Genomic DNA, 21923 nt, shown 5'->3' with positions numbered 1-21923 from the left:
CAATAAGAGAATGTGTTATACCCAACGGCGGTGAAGATACTTCATTAATCAAATTAGCTGTGTTCAATACAATTGTGAGAAATCTAATTTTGATAGAACAAGCTACAACATTCATTGGTTGCTCTTAGTATAGAAATGGCATGTTAAACTTGTTTTGCAAAGTATTTTTAAAGAGTACTTGCAACTTATGCAATATTATAGCAAACTTCTTGATTTAGTTCTTGATCTCTTAAAATGATAGACAGCTTTGACAATTAAAATGATAGAATAGTGTGAAAAAAAAGAATATGTCAAAGTAAAATCTTAGAGTAGTTATGAGGTTGCAGGTTGTAAATAATAGCAGAACTCAAAACTAAATATTAACTCTTAATTCGATGAAATATTTTGTAGCAAAAAAGTTGTTTTTTAGTAAAGTCATACTTACCTTATTTTTTCTAAGCTAGTTCAGTAGATTTTTTTGTAATTATTTGTTCGTCAGACTGGACACCATCGAATTAAGGGTTAAGCAAGTTTCATAAGATTCTTCTTCTTGTAGGAAATAATAGGAGTAGAGAGGATATAGAGAATAAGTAAAGTCATCATTCAACACATTTATTATTTTCCGAATAACTTAAAAACTTTGAAAAATTGAAAACACTACAATCATAGGTAAAACCTATTAATTATTCAATAAATACTTACACGCTAATTTGTAACCATCGAATTATATTAATATCATATTAGAAACAAATATTGGCCCCATTAGAGCGACAAAAAACAGTAAAATTTTGAGCTCAAATTACCATTTTCGGTAAAAAACACTGGATTTCAAAAACATTTCGTGCTTTCAGAAAAGATTCTAAGCAAGAAAGACTAGATTAAAGCTTCTATCAATTTCATTGCTATATTTACAAAACAGATGTTATCAAACAATTTATAAAGCACCGCTTTAAGGCTTTTCACACTATCTGGATCATCATAAAGCCGTTTCTAGTGTCGTCGGTGAAGTTTTTCCTCTTTCAGGCGAGGTCTCACTTCTCTGAGTTCCCGAAGGGACTGAAGATGTGGGACTTTTAAATGATGTAAATTTAGGAGGTGAGGATTCCGGAGAAGTACTGAAAAATTCTGCCCGCTTCGCTTGCAGTAATTCCGATCTGGTTAAAACATGACATTTGTTTTGATCCGCGTTCAAAGGGAAAACACCATGGTCGATCGATTCGGGAAAGTCATTTTCAACTTCCTGGGTCCTCTCTGTTATCGGTATAAGATTCCTACGTGCACCAAAATGTTGGTGAGTCACGATAGGAATTGTTTTAGATGGCGGGCTGACTGGAGAAGCGTCCTGTTTTTCACCGGAACTGTTAGACGTTTCGTCCTCGTTATTAGCTTCAGGTATAGGAGTAGAGAGTACATCTGATCTCGGGCTAGAAAAACGCCATTGTGATTTAGGCGACAGTAATATTTTTTGTGTATTTTTATGTTCTTTTATTAGAGCGCCTGTTCTTCCTGGTGACGTAGGTTGGTTGTTAGACTTTATAGTTTTTCTATGATTGTATGTTTTCGGCGATCCGCTGAGGTCCAGTATGTTTATTTGCGATCGGTTACTGGGTGGAGTTATCGGTGTTTTTTCTTTGGACAGTTTCAATTGTTCTACTGCTGACAACTTAGCTGATTTACTTTGTGGATTCAATGTATTAAGTTTGACACTATGTTGTAAGAGTAGTTTTTTGAAATCTAGTCTCGAAGTTTGAGGTATCGGTCCAAAGCGATCAGCGCATGTGCTCTCTTGTTTTTGTATACCAGGTGCCAAAATCGGGGCAGCTTGGGGAATCATCTGTCTCTCAGTCAGAGACCATCTGCTTCTTGGATCACCTAAATAACCAGTTTCAGGATAACGTTGAGAACCTTTATTGTACAAGGATGGCTCCGAAGGCACCGGTGATAAACTCAACGTGGACAGAGCCGGAGACTCTGACCTCTCTGGTGGTTCTTTAATATTTAGTTTCTTTTTACTTTTATGGATAACTGCATATAATTCTTCGTTTGTCATAGTAGATTTTACCGGTGACAACAATTTGGTACTTATATCAACTGTATTTTCTTTACTAGTGGGAGTGGACGATTTAAAGGTTCCCGAATTTCTGGGATCTATTGGAGACATTTTAATAGATTCAGTATCGGCGCTTTCTTTATCTGCTAAAAGGTGTACATCTGCGACGGTTGTGTTCTCAGGAAAGTTTCTTCTTCGACTTTGATCATGAACGGGTGGTCTTTGGAAATTTTGATCCAGCGGCGTTCTCTTGGGAAGAGTCCAATATTTAGGTTGGCCTCTTTGAATATGATTTTCATAATCCGGAACTCCATGTCGACCTCGCAGATGTGCCGTGTGGGGCCGATGGAGAGTAGGATTTATTGCATTTAGATCAACTGTTGGTCCGTTGTTTTGTGTTTTACGGGTTGTAGCTAAAACAGGTTTGTCAGCACTGGCATGTCGAATGTCTGAAAATGCAATTAAATATTTAAAACAATAATTTACGCGCACATACCCCTTAATCCTTTAAAATAGTTTATTTTAATATTACTCTATAGCTATACAAGATGCAATCGGCTCTTTAAGACATTTACGTGTAGATAACGTCCTATATACGTATTAAATATCCAACTCGAAATAACGGCCTCTATTTTAGTGTTCACTTTTAGCTTTGTAGACATATTAATTGTTTTTTTTTATTTAGATGAATTTATTTTTAAATTTTTCAATATGCTAATTACATCTTGAAAACTGCAATAGCATCTAAATAATGACAATACATACAAAACATACATAAAACCATTTCCGCAAGCTTCATCTTAATGCAAACAGCTATGTGAAAAAATAGAGTTTGTACATACGATTTTAGATTTTATTTGACTAAATGTGATGCTTTTAAATAGTGCATGGGTATCGTTTCAAAATTTGATATGATAATATACTTAATAGGCGTAAATATGTCTGTTAGTTTATTAGTATTACTTAAATCTTTATAAAAATAGTTTTATGTGCAAATGTTATAAGTGGGTTGGAATTGTTAATATCCCCAACATAAAAAAGGATTATTCCTTGATCGCGGTTTATATGGTGCATTATAGGAGCCACCTCATGGTTAATGCTCAGATATATAACTTAACTAAAGTTGGAATATGTTAGAAGAAAAATTATTAGTGTTCATGCATATGAATATTGGACATGCCAAGAAAGCAACAAAAACTTTACCTTTGAAGAAGATGGCGTTAACAAAGTCGCAACCATTGGAAGCAATCTCGTTCACTGTGCAAAGCGATGTAGGATGAGTGTTTAAACAAAATACCAGTGGGGTAGACGGCAACAATAAATGTCTAACAATACCACTATGGTAATACTTGTATTAGAACATACTGTTATTTCGTTAAAAAAAATAAAACGCGGAGCATGACGAAATGTTGTTGTACTAGTCTTTAGATAATGGAAACTCACAGTAAATCTTTTCATTCTGGTACAAATACTAGAAAATTTAAAGTTAACGGCTATTTATTGTTGCGAATCTCGAATAACCACAGTCACATTTTTTTGCTTTTATATTATCTTTTTAATACAAAGATACCAAAGTTATTGAAATTAGTTATGTTATAGTGCTTGTGTCATGTTTCGGATGTAACCAGTTAATTGTTGTATGTTATATATCCTTTTCATTTTCAAAAAATATTTATGTACACATCCGTATGTTAAATTATTATCAAGTGCCTTTATTTTGATTTTTGACCGTAGAACAAGATCTGTTATAAAAGTTTATTGTAGTATAAATTAGCAATAAGCATTTTTTTATAACAGAACCATTCGGTCATATCTTTTTTTTAAGCCGTGTGCAAGGTGATAGTGAGGTGAGGGTGAGACACGAAGGAGTGACAACAAATGAAATAAGTGCAGTTCACAATAAATCTATTATTATTTACAAAACACAAAAGTCATACAGAGTAACACACCATGCACGTACACACGAAGTATGTATTCAGTCGTAAGCTGTGCACAATGCGCTGCGGCGAAATAAGCCACCATGCAATATTTAATTCACAAACATAAAAAGTACCTAAATATAATTGATTCTATTTAAATGGCAATTAACGGCAAATTTAAAAGATAAAATCTAAAATTTATAAATCCTAATAAACAATTCAGATAAGCAATGAACTGATCAATCATTATCACAGAGTCAAATAATTTGAAAGAAATAAAATAGGAAGACGCGATTGAATGCTTATATTCATATTGGACGGATATTTTCTTCCATTTGATAATATGACTAAAACTTAACAATGTTTAATAAAGTACATTTATAATATAAAAATATTCGATCAAAACATTTTACAATTCTTTTATAATCTACGTATAAGCGTATTAGACTTGCGAAAAGGTACAATATTTAGGTAACAGAAAAAAAAAATGGATATGTTAAATAACATAAAACTACATTTTTAATATTTACCATATCTCAGTGCCATATTCCGATTCGGAAATGGATAGAATACGAGCCCTGTGCATTGAGCCATCTACAGGAACAGTCACTTTACTACTGGGTGAGATATAGGAAGGTGGAGTGTGCAAAATGCAAATATCATCGGAGCTAGAATCTAAGATAGCGGTTAACATATCTAAAGCAGTGTCTCTCGTATTAGGTACAAATGCAATAGATTGTCTTTTCGGCAATGGCGTCGTCAAAGGACTCAAAGTAAGAGCGGATAATTGAGATTCAAAACTCCTAACGGGAAAAGAATCGTTAACATTGCATTCACATGTACTTAAGTTCTCGAATATATTCTTTTGACCGAGTTTAGGAGATACTGTCGAGGGATAATTAATTTCTTCTCGTAAAAGATCTGCTGCTATTTCAGCTTGGATCATTTCAAACGAGTTAACTTTTTTCGCTCCATTGCCAAAGCTATCTAATTTGAGTAGCTTTTTTATTGGCATTAGCGGTGAATTTGCTAGTTTATAACTATCGCTGCGCTTTACCTTGTTAGTGTGTGATTTAGTTACATCGTTACTAGAGTTGATTGGATCCCCGTTAGTTTCGTTTGCATTTCTACCTGTAAACATTCTCATTACTTCTGCTACTTTATTGCTGCCTAATTTATTAAAATCTTGTTGACATTTACTCTTTAATATGCCCGGGGTTTGGAAATTGGGTATAAAAGGAATAATGTCAGCATTTGAATTTAATTCATTAGTTTCTGGCTTAGGCTCCCTTGTAGATTTAGGACTTGGGGGTTTTGAGCAAATATGATTCTTACCTGCTGTATCATCTTTCGTTGGAGACAAGCTGACACCCTCTGCATCATGTATGTTTACATACGCCCCAGTTCTAGTTAGAGCTTCAACTATTCGCGGAGGCTCTGGATTACTACTGGATACTTTAACTGGTTGTGGATCGGTTATGACGGGAGTTTCAGTAACTGGGGTCGCAGTTATTATGGTGCTCGGCTTTGGTGCTGGTAAAGTGATAAATTCAGTAGTGATTTGGCCGTGTCGGTCTGTAGGCGCCTTGATTATCATTTTTCCTAATTGTGGGGAAGTAGGCTTGCTCGATGGCGGTGGAGGTTCATAAGGAAAATCAGTTTCATCTGTAATTTGTACAACGTCTGCTTTCTCTCGTTGTATTGTTAAAGTAGTCGGACAAATTTCCTGAACAAAAGGACCCGGTTCAAAAGTAGTATGGGCGCCTTTTCTACGTTTTAATGTATCCGACGAATAAATAACTTGTCCATGTGAGTCGAGTGTTACTTTAGCTCCTTTTCTTTGTATCTCTTCCAACGCAGCAGACGGTTTTTCTTCAAATCCAGGTTCAAAATCTTTACTTTCATTTAGACAATTCGGTAGTTCATTGAGAGATACATATTCGGTTTCTGGAAGTTTTCCTGATAGTACAGTCTGCAAGTTCTTTCTTACAATGTCGTTATTTCCGTAATTACCTCCATTGAGACATATTTTTTGATTATTATTTTTAACATCCGCTATAGTCACGTAATCACCAGTATCATAGAAATGTTCTACTTCTTTGGTCACGGGAGATTTTTTGTTTGATAATTTATTAGGGAGCACACCTTTTAACTTGCACATAAGATTATTAAATGGTTGTCGAGCAGGTTTGGGAAGGTTTGGATATTTGTTGGCCTGTTTTACTGTCTCTACGCAAGTCTTGCTTTCCTTAGGTTTGTCATCGGGTGGTAAATCCAGTTTTGGTCGACTACCAGCTTTAACGATGCTCTCAGCTGATTTTTCCGTTTCCAATTTTTTACTAGATCCAGATTCCTTACTGTTTTCGCTTTCGTCATCTGAATTAGTTGGAGTGATAACACACATTGACGGAATTCTAGAACTGTTAATTGTTGTTTTGTATCGTATTCTTTCTATTCTGTCGGTGCCTTCCAGATCAGATGATTCGGAATAATCTTGTTCAGAGAGGCTATTTTTACCATGAGCGCTAGAAACCGAATCTTCAATAGGTGAACTAGAGGTATTATGTCCTGAGTCTGGTGAACTAGTGCCTGTACTTTTCTTTGCACTTTCGAGATCCGTCTCTGTATGTATTTCAGCGACAGCAGTTATACTTCTTTGATTTCCGACACTTCGAGTAATAGTAATAGCAGAGGTCGGTATATCTCGTATTTCTGGGGAGGAATGGTTATTTCCTTTTTTGTCGGCGTATAGTCTAACTGGGTTATATCGTAAGCTGCTGAAAGGAGATTTCGTAAATGAAGAATTTGCGGTCCTATCTAAACTAGCGTTTGCACTATGAATGTTGTTGCCTCGGTTTCTGTTCATTAAAGTTAATGAACTTTTTCTTTCTGGCACTGTTGGTCCTATTACTAGTGAACGGTCGCTTCCTGCTGCCATTAAAGTCGTGCAAACAGTACCTGCTGAACTAGTGGTTGTACTTGTAGACCCTTTACCAAATAATTCATATTCGTTTTCCGCGGTCAAATTCTGACTATTTGAAGAACTAGATAAAGCTGTGCTAGTATGTAGTGGGGTACTGGGAGATACTTCTTCTTCTTTCAACGTTTTTAAACCAGAATCCATATGGAACGATGTATAGTAACCTTCCGTATCGCAAGAAAACTCTGAACTTGTTTCTAAATCTTCATGCAAATCATGTATAATATCTGGAGTTAGAGTACCTTCACTTGTAACGCTGCCAGAACCAGAATTATTGGGGAATCTTCTCCGACTTATGATGGAACTTGGTGGTCCATGATGTAAATTAAGCGAATTATTTGATGTACCAGCAGAAGTCGTGCTTTTAGGTGGTACAGTAGTTGTTGTTATTTCTGACCCTATGCTTGTTCGTCCAGATTCTGAACTGGCCGACCAATTACCACTAGATGAATGTGGTTCATCTTTACCGGTTCCACTTCGTCTTAACCGTCTCTGAGTTGACGTTCCTCTTAGTTTAACGCCATTGTTGATAGTTGCCGTAGTTTGGACGTTGGTTGGTACGCCAATGCTCTTCTCTGAAGATGAATATGAGGCACATCTTTGATGTGTCCTTCTATCTTCATCGCTTTGGCGTTTCTTTCTCATTGTGACTGTTTCTTGTGTTTCATTACTTTCGACACGCGGTGGAGATTTTGAATCACCACTTTTTTCATTTTTACTATTATCTTTGAAGTTATCTCTGCTGGCACTTGGTGATCTTCCAATTAACTTCAGTCTGTTTTTGCCCCATTGTTTCAAACTATTAAAGTGTCCTTTCTTCATAATAGGATCAATGGGGCTCTTCTTGAGCAAATCACTAGATCGTGATCTGATTACCGTGTTCGTTTCCTCCATTTCTTCAGAAGCCGCAGCATTTGTAGTATCACTATGATAAAACAAACCAAGCAAAGCATTAGTCACACGCTAAGGCATATCTAAAGGTAAAAGTTTAAAAGAATCCACTTCGTCCTGTAACAGTGGAATCTTCTAAAGAAATCATTAATCATAAAAGCTAATGAACAAATGACACTATTAGTGTACAAGTGCAACATTGATTGTCTTTGTTTTTTCTTTATTTAATTTGTTAATAATACGCTACGGAACAATGACAACCAGGAAAAGATATTATGTATTCACAAAAGCACGAAAATATTATCAAGATGTTAAACTGTGCCAAAGATTTTAACTGAGCATTTTAGGCTCCAAACTGTACTGTGCTTTATGGGTTATAGTCGTTAATTGAAACAATGAGATTACATTATCTGTGCTTTCTAATACTTTAATTGGTAACAATATTTTTATTTGTTGAACATCTAATGTAACCTCGAGTGTACGGTGCAAACTAAAAGCTTACCCAGCGATAGCCTCTCTAAGCTCTTTCTGATCTGTGCCGGATATGGTGTTTCGTCTTTTACCCCGTGGTTTTCTCGTGCGCGTGCGTCGCTTCACCGTATCGGTTTCCCCGGACCCGGTCTCTATGTGTAGAGACTTACGAGAACTGCACATTCTGTCGAAGAATTTACCCGATGTGTCTATCGCTACAACTTGTGGAGGGAATCTGAAAATTAAGCAAAGATAACGTAAAAGAGACGATAGGATGGGTTTGTAGCGAAGCTTTGGTCATAGATGAAAACCTGATGATAATTGGGAACAGATTTGTTTTCAAGGATAAAGTAACTTACTTAGAAGCGATGACCCTGAGCTGTTCCTCTGGGCTGGGCAGTCTGTGGTCTATGGGCTCGTCGTCGCCGGAGCCCCATTCCGACAGCTCGTCTGGAGTCAGCGTGACGCCGTTTGCGATTCGCATAGACGCGTCTGGCAGTGCTGTCACGTCACCGATCGCTTCCTTCGAAGTCCATTTCCGAAGCTGTTCTACAACTGTTGGCTGAAAATCGCACATTTAAAAGAAGACATTCAGACTTTGTAAAACTATAAATGGCAATATATAGACAAAGGGTTAGGTTCTGAATTATCATCAGAGTTTATTTATTTGCTAACGTTTCTTTAAAAATGATATTACAGCATACTTACAATGTGCGTTTCAATTTCATCTACTTTCTGATAGATTCGTCGTCTCTTCGTGCCGAGTACGGGCGTGCATAGCAGGAACTGGGAGTACTGGGAGTCGCGCCGCATCTGCTCCAGTAAGGACGCCGACAGGCGGTCTGTCGTCGCCTTATCGTACATGTTGCGTAAGCTCGCCGGCCTGGAATGTGCGTATTACTTTATATTGCTTGTATTAGCTTCCGTTTTGTTTTCTTTACAGAAATCGGCGTATTGTGGTTTGTACAATATTATTTTGTACCTTTGCGTAGAAGACTGAAGAGAAACGACAATGATGAGTTTAATGCTACTACAATCATCGGTATAAATTGAACTTTCAAGGCGAGGCAGCGGTACTAAATGTGTTATAAGTATTTTAATGTTATTTGCATAACATGTTGGTGCATAAGCTTATCAGTGATGTTTCTATCAGACGTGGGAATGAAAGATGTGTCCAACATTACGGAATTAATAGTTTTGACTTCCGGATAGACCGTTACAAACCAGTTGTACTCTACAAGTAGTTTGGTTTTAATGATTTCTACCCACGTAGTTGCTCGTCCGTATAATTAGGCAGGATTGAAAAGGAATTAAAGACATTTAAAATTAGCTATATTATTAAAAAGTACTTGAAAGAATTTAATGAATTGGATTTGTGAATGCATGACCAATCAAGGAACCTCTTAAAAGAATTTTTTAAACAAGTCTCTCAGTTTATTCCTCTACTAGACTACTAGATATGAATAATTCTGTTTTATTAATAGTATTCTTCTTGACTGTTAACACTTCTCACATAAATCATACTATTACCGTGCCCACATGTCTGAGAGCCTATGTAAGTAATCTAAATAGGCACTAATGCATTTAGCCTTGCTTGTTCTTGCTGCGTCGATTTATATTAAGGCAAATTAGTTTGAGCGCACAGACCTTTATAAGCTGTAATGCTGTTTGTTAAGAGTACCCAAAAAGAATATATTTTGCTCCAACTATTAATTATATATTTAGTTTATGTTACAAAGGATATACGCAGTGTATTCGCAATTGCAACTTACTTGCATAATGTTTACAAATATAGACGGACTATAGATCGGACGTAAGATTCAGTGTTAATTAAATTAACGTTGTTTACCTGGTATCTGGTGTGAATAGGCCTTTCTTGAGGGGATTGGTCGCCGTGTAGTGAACTTTGCGTAGAGCAAAGTCTGACAGGCTGCCTTCCGCTGTAACAAATAAAATGAAATGAATGAAAAAAGAGCTTTGTCTTTGAAGTTATTTGCAATTTTTTTTACACTTAAGTAATTCAATGTACGTTTTTCCTCAATGTGTTCTTAAATCATGTGACCAGATTGGATAGTCTATGATTTAACGGGTGTTCACAGTCGAGCGGTCTAAAGGCACCACCATTTTCGTTTTCTGAAACATTACTTGCAATGTACAAGGCTTCAACTAGTGTAACTATGTTAAGACTATAATAGAGTATAGAATTTTGTTACAAGTTCAGTAAAATCTGACAACAGCACACTATCGTAATATCATTTGCAGTACTAGGTGTAACCATTGCAGTTGTCCTAAACCTGTTTCAATTCGCAACATTTCCATTTTCGTGCGCCGTCACGCCTAAATTTGTATGCATGAACGCAGGTAAGATATTTGTACAAAATTATTTGTAAATTCGACATACAAATTTGAGCGTTCTTTGATATGGATTGTAAAATATTTTAAACATCTGAAGGGTGAATGTATACGATCGGAAACAAGCATAAGACGCGTCAATTAGTTAACAAAGTAACTAGGGATAAGTTATTCTGACCATTTTATATGAAAAATTTTAAATTGACAGGTTACAAATCTATTCACGATTTACAAATGGTTTGGGCATGCGTTTCTCAAAGGCCAATCCAATCAGTTAGGTATAATAATTAGTTTGTGTAGTCAGATGTTATCAGTTATGAAAACGTGCAGTAGATTTTCTAGCATGGCAAGGTGTTGACTTTATCTTTCACAGGTCAAGCGTCACGAGAAAATGTCGCGGTATTTTAAATAGCTCGAGAAGTATGTTCGTTTCAAAGTTTACGAAATCTGTAAACTTCTAAAATTGTACATTTAAATTCACAATGAACACAAAAGAGTAATCTCTATATTTTTACTGTGTCTTTTCTACGACCTAAAAGGTTATCTTTGATTTTAACCGTTTGCGTGTTAATAAAAGAAGGCTTTCAAATGAATTCGTAATGAACGTTGTTTTTTTTTGTAGAAATACGACACGGTGACATATTGAAATGATTTGCTGTATACTCAAATAAATGGAGCAGATGTTCCAGAAGTCATTATTAAATTCTTATATCGTACAGGCTAATGAAAAAAACTGTTAGAATTATTGGTATTTTGCGAGCGTGAATTATTAATAAAATGTATTTTCACACATGAAAACACATCGCTCTAGACCAATGTTATATTTTATTTTTCTTAAAATTACGTATAATAACTTGGTCGTAAATATATTTCTCCTTAATAAAAAAAGTCTATGAATATTACTGGATATTCAATCATCTTGTACATAACAACAACAGTAAATAATTATTGATGTGTCATGTAATATAGCTGCGTTGCACCTAATTAGTCATAATATATTCGTGGTATAAGAAAGTGAAAGGTAAACATGTAATAACATATCGTATTTCATACGATGTAGAATTTAGTCTCAAATAAGTGTTGTATACTACAGAAATTTAATTTTTGATATTATATCAAAGAAACTATTTTTAATGTAATAAACCATTACACGCTTAAACCCTAAGGGACCCCTACACAAAATATTTTCTCTGCTCTCCGCTCTGGTTTGTCTAAAAAAAGCCTAAACACTTCATCTAGGTAAAGATTTGAGTCCCTCATTTTACTTTTATTTATAAAAGCACATGGACTTGCAAAAATCTATTGCATTCGGGCAATTACCTAAAATGATTATTTATTTTATAAGTTGTATTGACGCTATATAAAACTGTTTAAGTAATAAGAAATTAATGATTGGTACGAGTAATAACATTGGTATAAATGATTAGATACTGGTTATTAAATGTTCACACTACAAGCAATTGATTTATAACATAATTATAACCCAATCGTATGTTTATTGTACGAACAGACTAATTGTAATTAAAACGAAACATTTCATAGGTCAGCCTTGTTCAATAGCCGTAGGGGTTAGAATGTAGAGGTAAAATATTTAGATTTGATTAACAAGCTTGTAAACTATTAATGTCGGGACATGTTTAATGAGTTTTTGTTTGAAGAAATCGGTTTCTAGTATGTTTTTATAGAACAATTTGTTCTTTTTTTATTTTAACTGTTTAAATAAAGAACCCAAAAGGTTAATTTTGTCATTAGAACAAAAATGCGGTTTGAATGAATAATGATGCGCTTATCTTAATAATAAATGCTTTATCATAAGCCGCGTTTTTAAAATGGAAGAGTCTTTAAAAATTTCATAGAAAACGAAATATATTCGATAGATATAAAGCCAGCAGAACACAATGAACTGTGGAAGATGAGTTTAAGAACTGTGATTTATAGACCTATATTTTTTTTTCTAGACTTAAAGTATACAGTTAAGTAGAGTCAAATGTTTTTTCTAGAAGTAACGGATTCAATAAACATGCTTGTTTTTTCATAGGTCGTAAAAATAATTAGTTATTGAAGGTCTACGTCCAAACATTTTATGGAAACCGAGTGGATTAGAAGTCTCAACAAAATACAAATAACGATTGCAAACACATGCGAAATGTAACAGATAACTTATATTATATTGGGACAAAAGAAAGTGATTTAACGTTCCTTCCGCGGACGGTATAGCAAGTTTATGCGCGATTCGGTCTGCAGGTAAGCGATTAAGATACCAACTTGATTGCTTGGGAGCAGTAAAACGGCCCGTAAAGTCATGTCCGTTGTATTTACAGCACTGGACAAAGGGAATGTTTATTATCTCTTATTATTTGACGACGTGCTTAAGAACAAGGATGCCGTCGCTGTTTAGATTTTCACGTAACCCAGTTATCGTATTTACCACGCTGTTAACGCTTTGTTTTTATCTGTTTAATATCCTGTTATAAAATAACAATTAAACAACTGAAAAAGATCCTACAAGCCAAGAAAAAATAAAGCTTTGAAACTGTTATATGAGTGTTAAAAATTACCTTTAAAATCCTTATTAAAGTTGGAATATTATATATATTGTAAAAGATTACGTAACCGGAAAACTGAAGCAGAAATAATTTACATTTTAAATTTTAAATTATTACAACTAACGTATGTACATAAATAAATAACTTCCTTACTAAAGGTCTGATACTCTGATCTAACATGAACTTTAGCGCACCGTCTACTACAGAACATAAATTTTCTAAATGTTACATTGTAATTTATTAGCTTTACTGGTATTGCATAAGTTTAGTTTTGTGTTAAACTGTACCTTATATGCTCAGAAGAACGCCCAGTTTTTACTTTATTGCGAGTACGAGTATGTCTCCCCGCCAAGTCTTTTTCAACAATCCTTAACCTTTAAACTATAGTTTTTATATCCCAAATTCGTAAGTATTGTAGAGATTTAACAAAACCAATTTAAAAGTTTTAATACTTTTATCGTATGAAATGCAAAATATATTTTGTCAAGTCTGTATAAAGCTATGATATAATGAGGCGACATGCAATCTATTCCGAGTTACATCGCGGTATAAATTCCTGAGCAATTCTATTGCTGTGAATAAATTTGCAGCGAACGCAGCGCTTGATATGAGCTTTGCTCGCTGAATGTCCATTGAATATAAAATCAAACGCTTTTACCGACCATACGGTAGGTACATGCGAATTTAACGCTGTAATACGGCAGGCGAAGTAAATACCTCACGTAATAGGAGACTTGTGTGAACTCGATTAGCGTGCGGTACGCATGTTACAATAAAGGTGCAATAGAATCCTTTTAAGGGGGTAATTAACGATGTTTTATAGACATACAGATCGTTTAAAAAGTACCTAGGAGTTATATTAAAATTAACGATAGTGTTTGTAATGTAAAATTTAATAAATAGAAACCTTTTTATTCTCGTAAGCCCATTTTGCAGTTGTCCTTAGCATTACATAATGTAAGAAATTTTGAGTTATGTTGCTCTTTAATAAAAGTAAACTGTTGTTCGGGACTTTATTTACGAGGGAATCAAGAGTTAATGGTTGAAGACATGGAATGAACTTTAGGAAATTTCAACCTGGGGGGATGTAAATATATATAAGGAACCCGACGCGGTTTAACGAGTACGTACTTTTAATGAATAACTTTAAGTTGTAAAGGTCTGACTTTGCTGTGAAAAGGGAAATTTAATAAAAAATTATGTTTTCGGAAATAAATATTTATTTTGTTTTAAAATGTCAATTAAAGATTGCACATATATCATCAAAGTAATAAGAGTTAATCCATGTAATCATAAATAATAAGCAACAATTACTTATTGTAAAAGTAACTATAACAATGTAAAAGTCTTCTCAAATACATATACATACAAAATGGAATTCAGTTGGTGTGAAATAGACAGGTATCGAGTCAACTTCATCATGACAAAAGCGGGCTATAATAAAATTGCAAATTCGATTCCAACGTGGAAATGTCGATTACAGGAACCTAGTTGCATATCAATAAGCAAATTAAGCGCAATTGAAAGCATGTAAGGGTAACTTTACACATTTAAACAAGTATAATATTTCTTGTCTCTTATAATCCAAAATATGACAAAACATTGTGTTAACCAATTTTATGATTATCATGCAAATTTGGCAATTTTATAATAATTCAGTTCTGTTCTAAATTAGGTTTAGATAAAACAATTCGCTTTAATAATACGAATCGCAATGCAAGTTAAAAACTTTGCTATGTCCAGTAAAACTAGATCAAGAGTAGCGTAAGTACTAAGTAGGGCCCCACTGTAGTCTCGCTACTGCCTAGGTCTCGTGAGGCCGACGTATGGCTTGAAACACACGCGCACAACTGGGTGGTTATTATTGTCGCATTGCTTTTACGTGATTATTGTTTAGTAGTTTAGTCAAAAAATGCCAAAGTTATACGCGAGCAACTTAATTTCTAGTCATAGTACCTTATTAGCCGTGGTTTGTCTATATTTAATATTACTTATATACAGTTTCTATATTTGTTTACAAACTTTTAAATTATCATAATAAAAGGAAAAGAACGTTTTGGATATTTATTCAGTTATGTAGGTGAAGGTAAACACGAATTGTTACCTTCAACTTAAGTTATAAGCGCCTTTCGCGAAGGTTAATTAGTCCGACACTTTTATCAATTTGTTTATGGAATAAATGGTGATTATTTTCAATTACATTTTAAATGCTTTACAGATAATATAAAAACGAAAGCAGACTTTATAAAAGTTGCAACGATATCTATGAAAGCGTTTGTTTATTGTAAAATGATTATTGTGAATTTAAGACTAGTGTATTGAATCGATATAACGTTAACGCAATTTAGAAGCTCAGTTATAAATCAAATAAACTAGAAAGTCATAGAAATTCTTTGATTGGTCAAATAAGTCGAAATCCATGATTGGTGTACAATTACCAATCGAATTGGTAGGAAGAAAAAAAAATGAAATAGTAGAATTTATGTATGGTTTAGAAATGGAGAGTGGTTGTAGTATAGCCGCAGGCGAGGAGTACTGAGAGGTCACGACTGGCGAGGACCTGCAAGGGCGCGACTAGTATCTATGTTAGCGTGACCACACTAATAATAAATTCCAGGAGAATACTTGAAACATAATGAAATGCAAATATTTGTAAATTATTTCAAAACATGTTGATACAACAACGTTTATGATTGACATTGAAGCTATTTTATCTCAAAAGTACCAATTTATTTAGATCTACGTTTATTTTTGAGGCCTCAAAAAATCCAATTACTAATTAATAATACCAACATTAACTTAGGGTAGGCTCCGAGCCCCTCGGTGGGGACATATAGTGAGTTGATGATGATGATGATGAATACCAACATTAGAATAGATCATTCAATGATATTATTACATCTAAAATCTCATCTCATTTACACATTTCACTATAAGGAATGCGATTAAATAGATATTTATAATTTTGTATTATCCTGTAAAGTATAGCGTATGGTGTATCTCTATAAAACACATGTATTGCACTTGGAAACCAGTTTTTGTAGCTCGTGGCCCACCGGCTCAGTTGGCTTCATGCCACCTGATTTTCTAGGATTCAAGCGGATTTCGATTAAAAAGATAAGCATCTTCAACACATTAGACTGGACTACGTAAATAAATAGATGAATAGATAGAAAAATCTAGCCCATGTTGGTACAAAAGCTTATTGTTCGTGAAAGAATTTTTAACATAGGTTCAGTAGTATGATGATGATGATGATGAGGATGATGGTGATGATGATGTGCAAATCATGTTGACGTGATGATTTTTATGAAAACATATATTCCTTCAATTATTTATATGAACATGGACAAAATATAGTCAATACCGATTTGGCAAACGTAACTTAGATGTCGAAGTAAATATTGAACGTCGCTTCAAAATTCAAGCCCCAGCTAAGATTACATTTATCCTTGCCAAGGGACGGCGAAATTGAAGAGATTTCGTTGCATAAGTACAGGAAAAGTAAATGTACATTGGCCCACGGGTGAGTTATTTGAGGGTTCTTTTACATTAGGGAAGGTGAAAACGAGCAAGCTCCTCTTTATTACACAAATATTCAACGCTACAATTTGTCTCACGAAAGTAATACATCAGGTTTCCAGGAGTACTTAGGGGCATACCTAAATTTTTTTACAAAAGAAGGAATCAATTACCATAAAAAGCAATTCAGTTGCTTAAGTTAAAAAAACGAAAGTATTAATTTCATTATTTGATGTTTGAAAGGTGGACTATGATGACAATTTTTAATACATGTATTTATTTTGCAAGTTTTGATATATTAAATAAAAGTGGACATATTTGAGATTATTTTAAGACACTACTTACCGCAGGCCTTGATTCGTTCCAATATAAAAAAGGTTTCGTGCGAAGTGCATACGCTTTCGATTTTTATTTTGGTTCCAGACATCGAAGCTCCGAAGCCAATAAAGTTCTTAATACCTTAGAAGGATATCCTCTTTCGAAGATTAGTGAATTCAAGCGACAAAGAGTTACTTAAAGTAACTTGAACTGAACTTTTGTTATTACGCCTTTAACTCGCGCATTTTAGATTTACTTTAGTATTGTTTCGGAATCAACTTTTCTTATATAAAATGTTTACATACATTTTAATGCCTTTCCTGCTTGCTTCTTAGATGTTATCAATTTAAAAATGGAATAGGGTTTATAAGAAAAAAGTTTAACACAAACAAGTCATTACAACTCACTGAACTCGACATTCAGGATCCAAATGGTAAGATCAGTAAGAGTAGTACAGTGTAGTTAAAATACAATAATTTAATTTGGTATTATTTTTAAACTAACTAAAGGAATAATCGTGTCTTTCAGCAATGACGTTAAGATATAGCCTTGGGGCCAGTTTGGAAGAAATTGACTTTGATCGCATGCTTAACCGTCGTTTAGTAGTTTAGTAGTTTTAGCTGTCTACTTTACTAACATTACTAATATTATAATCAATAAATTATATAATAACATACAATATTATAGGGTTATAAGCAGATTAAAAGTTTCTACATGAGATACTGATAAAATTGAGCCATTCTACATTATGACCAATAAATTTGGGACTCAATTTTATATATTTTACAAGTCGTGAAATAATTAATAAGTAATTTGCTTAAGAAAATCATTTTCATATTATATAATAACAAACTTTTCTTTTATCCTTTTAAAATTTGAATTGTCCTCGTACCTTACGTCATAATCCACTAATATAAGTAGTGAAAAAGATAACGGATTGCTCGTAGTCGTAACTCCTTCAAAAAGTTCAATGTGAATTTAACTCTCTGTGAAGAATAGATTGATGATGATTAGTTGACTATGTTTTCCGAATACACAACAAGCATACATTTCTTAGTTAAAATTAAATTAACTAAATATTTGTCTACATAGCTAGTAATAGTCAGACTTCCACAGCTGTATAGTTGAATTTAAATTAGAAATTACCAGACATAGTATGGACTTGCGAGTACTTGTGATGAGTCATGCAAGTTCCCTGGTATATTTTAGGAGCGACTGAGAATCAGTATAAGTGCAGACAGTACGGAGCGTTCTTACCATTAATATAGCTCTGTTCCTACAGGGCTTGAATGACACCATACTGAGAAATCAATTAAAATGTTTACATAAAAGTTACAAGCTGTATCTTTATATCGTTATTACAATTATTTTTGCATGTGCATACGTATAGTTTTTACAGCAGAAAATTCATTACAATATTTAATTTCTTTTTAAACCAATATCCATAATTTACACAACAGTGTAGTGATAACACGCTAAAACGCAAGATACTAATGAACGTTTCTAGCGCAAGGGCGAACCTTCGTTTTGAATTGAATTAAATTCAGTAAATGTAAGATCAATCTTCAGTTAAGGATTGTTTTCTTAAAGTTTAATTGCAGAAACGTATCGTAGTAATAGTTGATATAAAATATATTATAATGCATCTTAAATAGCATGATAACACAAAGAAATCAATTGTGCACACATCTAAATGTCATAAAATGTTGCAAGACAAAACCATAGTACTCCAAAATCATATTTTGGATATGATTTAAGTTCCAGAAAAAATTACAGAAAAATGAATCGAAATAATATCTTATTTTGATGCATTTTATTTTATAGGCCACTGTAACAAGCCTACGGAATTCTTGTTGTAATGTAAAATAAAGATTAAAAAACAGAACCTGGTCAAGAATGTGCAACGAAAGGCTTTTGTACCGAGTCTTGCTTTGTGCTGTCTGAGAATGTAACTTTTGTGTCAAGAAGTTTCTTTTCTTTTTCAAAATTATCTTAATTACTTCTTATACTAAGTAAAGTTTTTAATATGAAAATATTTGATTTTTTTATTTGTATTTAGCCGAAATACACATAATTATAAAGGGTTTCAGATTCCTTAAGTAGATTTTAAATGCTTTTTAAATAGTTATGTTAAATTATCGCTACCATCAATTTACAATGAGAAGTTTATAAAGAAATCCAGTCTAATTAAAAATTTACATCTCGAAGATATGTGACAATATGAACTTTTAATAGCTTACCGTATGTTTCCGATCTCAACCTAAATCTTCTTTTAAAACATATTGTTACTTCTTTTTTATCGAAGATAATAATGACAATAATATCAATTTTGAACTCAGAAACCTACGGTTAGTCGTAACAGTATAATTGTAACGTCTATGTATGTCTAATTCTATATTTTCGTTATTTCATAATGTTTTGTACAAGAAGATAAGACCTATGGAATATATCTTAATAATATGTAATGCCACAGAACATCCCCTAGTCCCATTTCCTTGCATTTTATAGTCCATAGTCGTGAACGAGTAATGAACGACTTGATCTAAATGAATAATGTATTCGGTTCTTCGAATATTGGGGTGAATCGTCGACTTGCTGATATCGCGAAAACCAAAATATTTTCTAACGCTGTAACAAACAATATTATCTTTTCAACTTTATCGTAAAACTATCATCTCTCATATTAAGTTACATTATTACTACACTGAAAGAGGGAAAATGTAATTCATCAAGAAATAACCCTATTCCCGGAGTTATTGAATTCATTAATACATCCCTAGTTTTGGGAATATAATATGATTTTCGATATAAACTTGGATCAGTATTACTAACTTCATACAAATAATAATTTAAATGTAAATAACCTTACACTTCAAATATTGTATGAAGAAAAAAGGGAACTATTTAAACTTTCGTGAGATTACGCGGCCCGTCGCTCACTAGCCCTCACTCAGTGAGCGACGGGCAGCGTCCGCGAAATAATACCAGTCCCACTCATCCTGATGAAGGGCCGCCGATGGGCTCGAAACTAGTCGGTGCCGCCACCGGACGAATATACGTGAGTATTTTAGCCGTTTTTTATATAAGTTTAAAAAAGGAAATATTATGTAACATAATATTTATGGAGAAATTTCGAAAATCGAACCTTACATGTATTGATATCAGCTGGATACAGGGAAATGTATACTGTTATTTGTATAAAGCTTGTTAGGATGTGGGAGCAAGGGATAGGGCCGCTTAATGACAATTTTGTTCCAGCGCTACGTAAGATAAAGGAAACATGCTTCTATCCTCGGACCCTTATTAAAACGTGGGCTTGGATAATCATTATTTGTAATTAGGACATTTTGCTTTGCAGATATAATATTTAAGATATTATTTTGTTCTTTGTAATAAAGCAAAAGTAAATTTATTTTACAAGTATTACTATTTTAGATTTCACTGCATTGTTTTGTTTTAAAGTGAAGTATAAACAATGTAGATTACTAAACGTATTCTAACAACTATTATTGTAAGGAAGGAAAAGTATTAATTTGAAATCATATACTACAACTACAACTAAATTATTAATTCCTTATGATTATTACGAGGATACATAATTGAATACGGTAATAGTAATCTCGTACGAAATTACGCTGACGTTCGCCCATAGAAATATAATTCTGAAATGTTTATGATCATTGTTCCTAAAGCGCAATATATACGAGTTATTGATAAAGCAATATTGCTTATTACATTACAGTAATTGAATATATCATCAAACATAAATTAAAGATAATTTGATTGAATATTATTGTAAAGTGTTAATTTATTTAGTGTTATACAGTAACGTGTTAGATAATGTAAGATCTTGTTAAACATTAATACATCGAAAGGCCAAAATGCTGTTTAATTTGGTTGTAAGTATAAATAAACAGACCGATGTTATTTGGGAAGGAGTTGATAATGTAAACAAATACAAAAGTACTGACATGATGTATGTACAAAACTAACAATCTGTTTTTTTTTCAAAGTAATATTCTACTGGAAATTTGTTTAGGACAGTTAAGTTGTTAGCGGTATACGTGTAAACTGGAATAGACGTGGGAAAAAAGTTTTTTTTAATATATAAATTAATTGAACATTGAAAAACGTATGTTTATGCACTTGTATATGTTTTGAAATAAAAAAATATTATGTGATTTTTCTTGGCAACTAAATATAGTAATGTAGTTAAATAAAACGAAATAAATGTTAATTGTTTGTATGACGATACAAATTAGTGTTAAGCAATAAAAGCGACATGTTTACGACCTTGAAGATTTACTGCAGGACACTATTGACACGTCCGCGACATAAAATCGAGACCCAACTGTTTCTAGCGATGCATCGATCTCGACCCTCGTCTTTTTTGCAAATAATTTAAACGTGTAAAATATTAATAATATTCTTCGCATAGGTTCATTTTAGGTACAAAAGCTAGTTTTTATTTCTTACACCATGAGTCAAGTAGTTTTTCTTAAATATATTGGTCACCGTTCGTTTCTCACGCTATAACAGAAACATTGAATTGAAAGAGTTTAAGGTAAACATTAGAATCCCCGTTAGTACTATGTTTATACACAGAGCACGTGCCTCCAGTTAGTCTGGAGTTGACTCGAATATTAGAGAGAATGTCCCTCACGTTTCCCCGTTCAGAATAACGATTCAAAAAATCAAGAGTAATAAGCGTCAAACCTTCGCATTATTTAAATGGGAGTTTTGAAATAGATTGATCGAGAAAAGTCCGTTCGATTCCTTATTCGAATTTTTATCGTAACCAAAGATGTTGATTATGTTGAGGATGTTAAGCAACGTTTTAAGTCGCATTGGGCTACGTATAACTCGAATATATTATAAAGAACGCTGAATAAGGA

The 21923-nt window shown here is 33.6% G+C and overlaps 1 protein-coding gene across 3 annotated transcripts in view; it reads right to left on the bottom strand.

The window, feature by feature from the left end:
* Positions 1 to 612: 612 nt before the first annotated feature.
* Positions 613 to 21923, bottom strand: part of gukh (NHS actin remodeling regulator GUK-holder) — an 81115-nt gene continuing 59804 nt past the window's right edge. The window contains exons 2-8 of one of the 3 annotated variants that reach the window (XM_013316042.1): positions 10140 to 10230; positions 8999 to 9173; positions 8650 to 8852; positions 8322 to 8525; positions 5284 to 7853; positions 3233 to 3286; positions 613 to 2478 (exon numbers count right to left, since the gene is read on the bottom strand). In XM_013316042.1, the coding sequence (XP_013171496.1) occupies positions 956 to 2478; positions 3233 to 3286; positions 5284 to 7853; positions 8322 to 8525; positions 8650 to 8852; positions 8999 to 9173; positions 10140 to 10230 (4820 nt within the window). In that variant the 3' untranslated portion in view covers positions 613 to 955. Of the gene's footprint in view, positions 2479 to 3232; positions 3287 to 3819; positions 5080 to 5283; positions 7854 to 8321; positions 8526 to 8649; positions 8853 to 8998; positions 9174 to 10139; positions 10231 to 21923 lie in introns of those variants that run through there. The other 2 variants (XM_013316050.1, XM_013316057.1) reach the window with 2 other exon arrangements.

The sequence above is a fragment of the Papilio xuthus genome, unplaced genomic scaffold (genome assembly GCF_000836235.2).
Source record: "Papilio xuthus unplaced genomic scaffold, Pxut_1.1 DF829129.1, whole genome shotgun sequence".
Classification (NCBI taxonomy): domain Eukaryota; kingdom Metazoa; phylum Arthropoda; class Insecta; order Lepidoptera; family Papilionidae; genus Papilio; species Papilio xuthus.
This window is presented reverse-complemented; position numbering and strand designations above follow the sequence as displayed.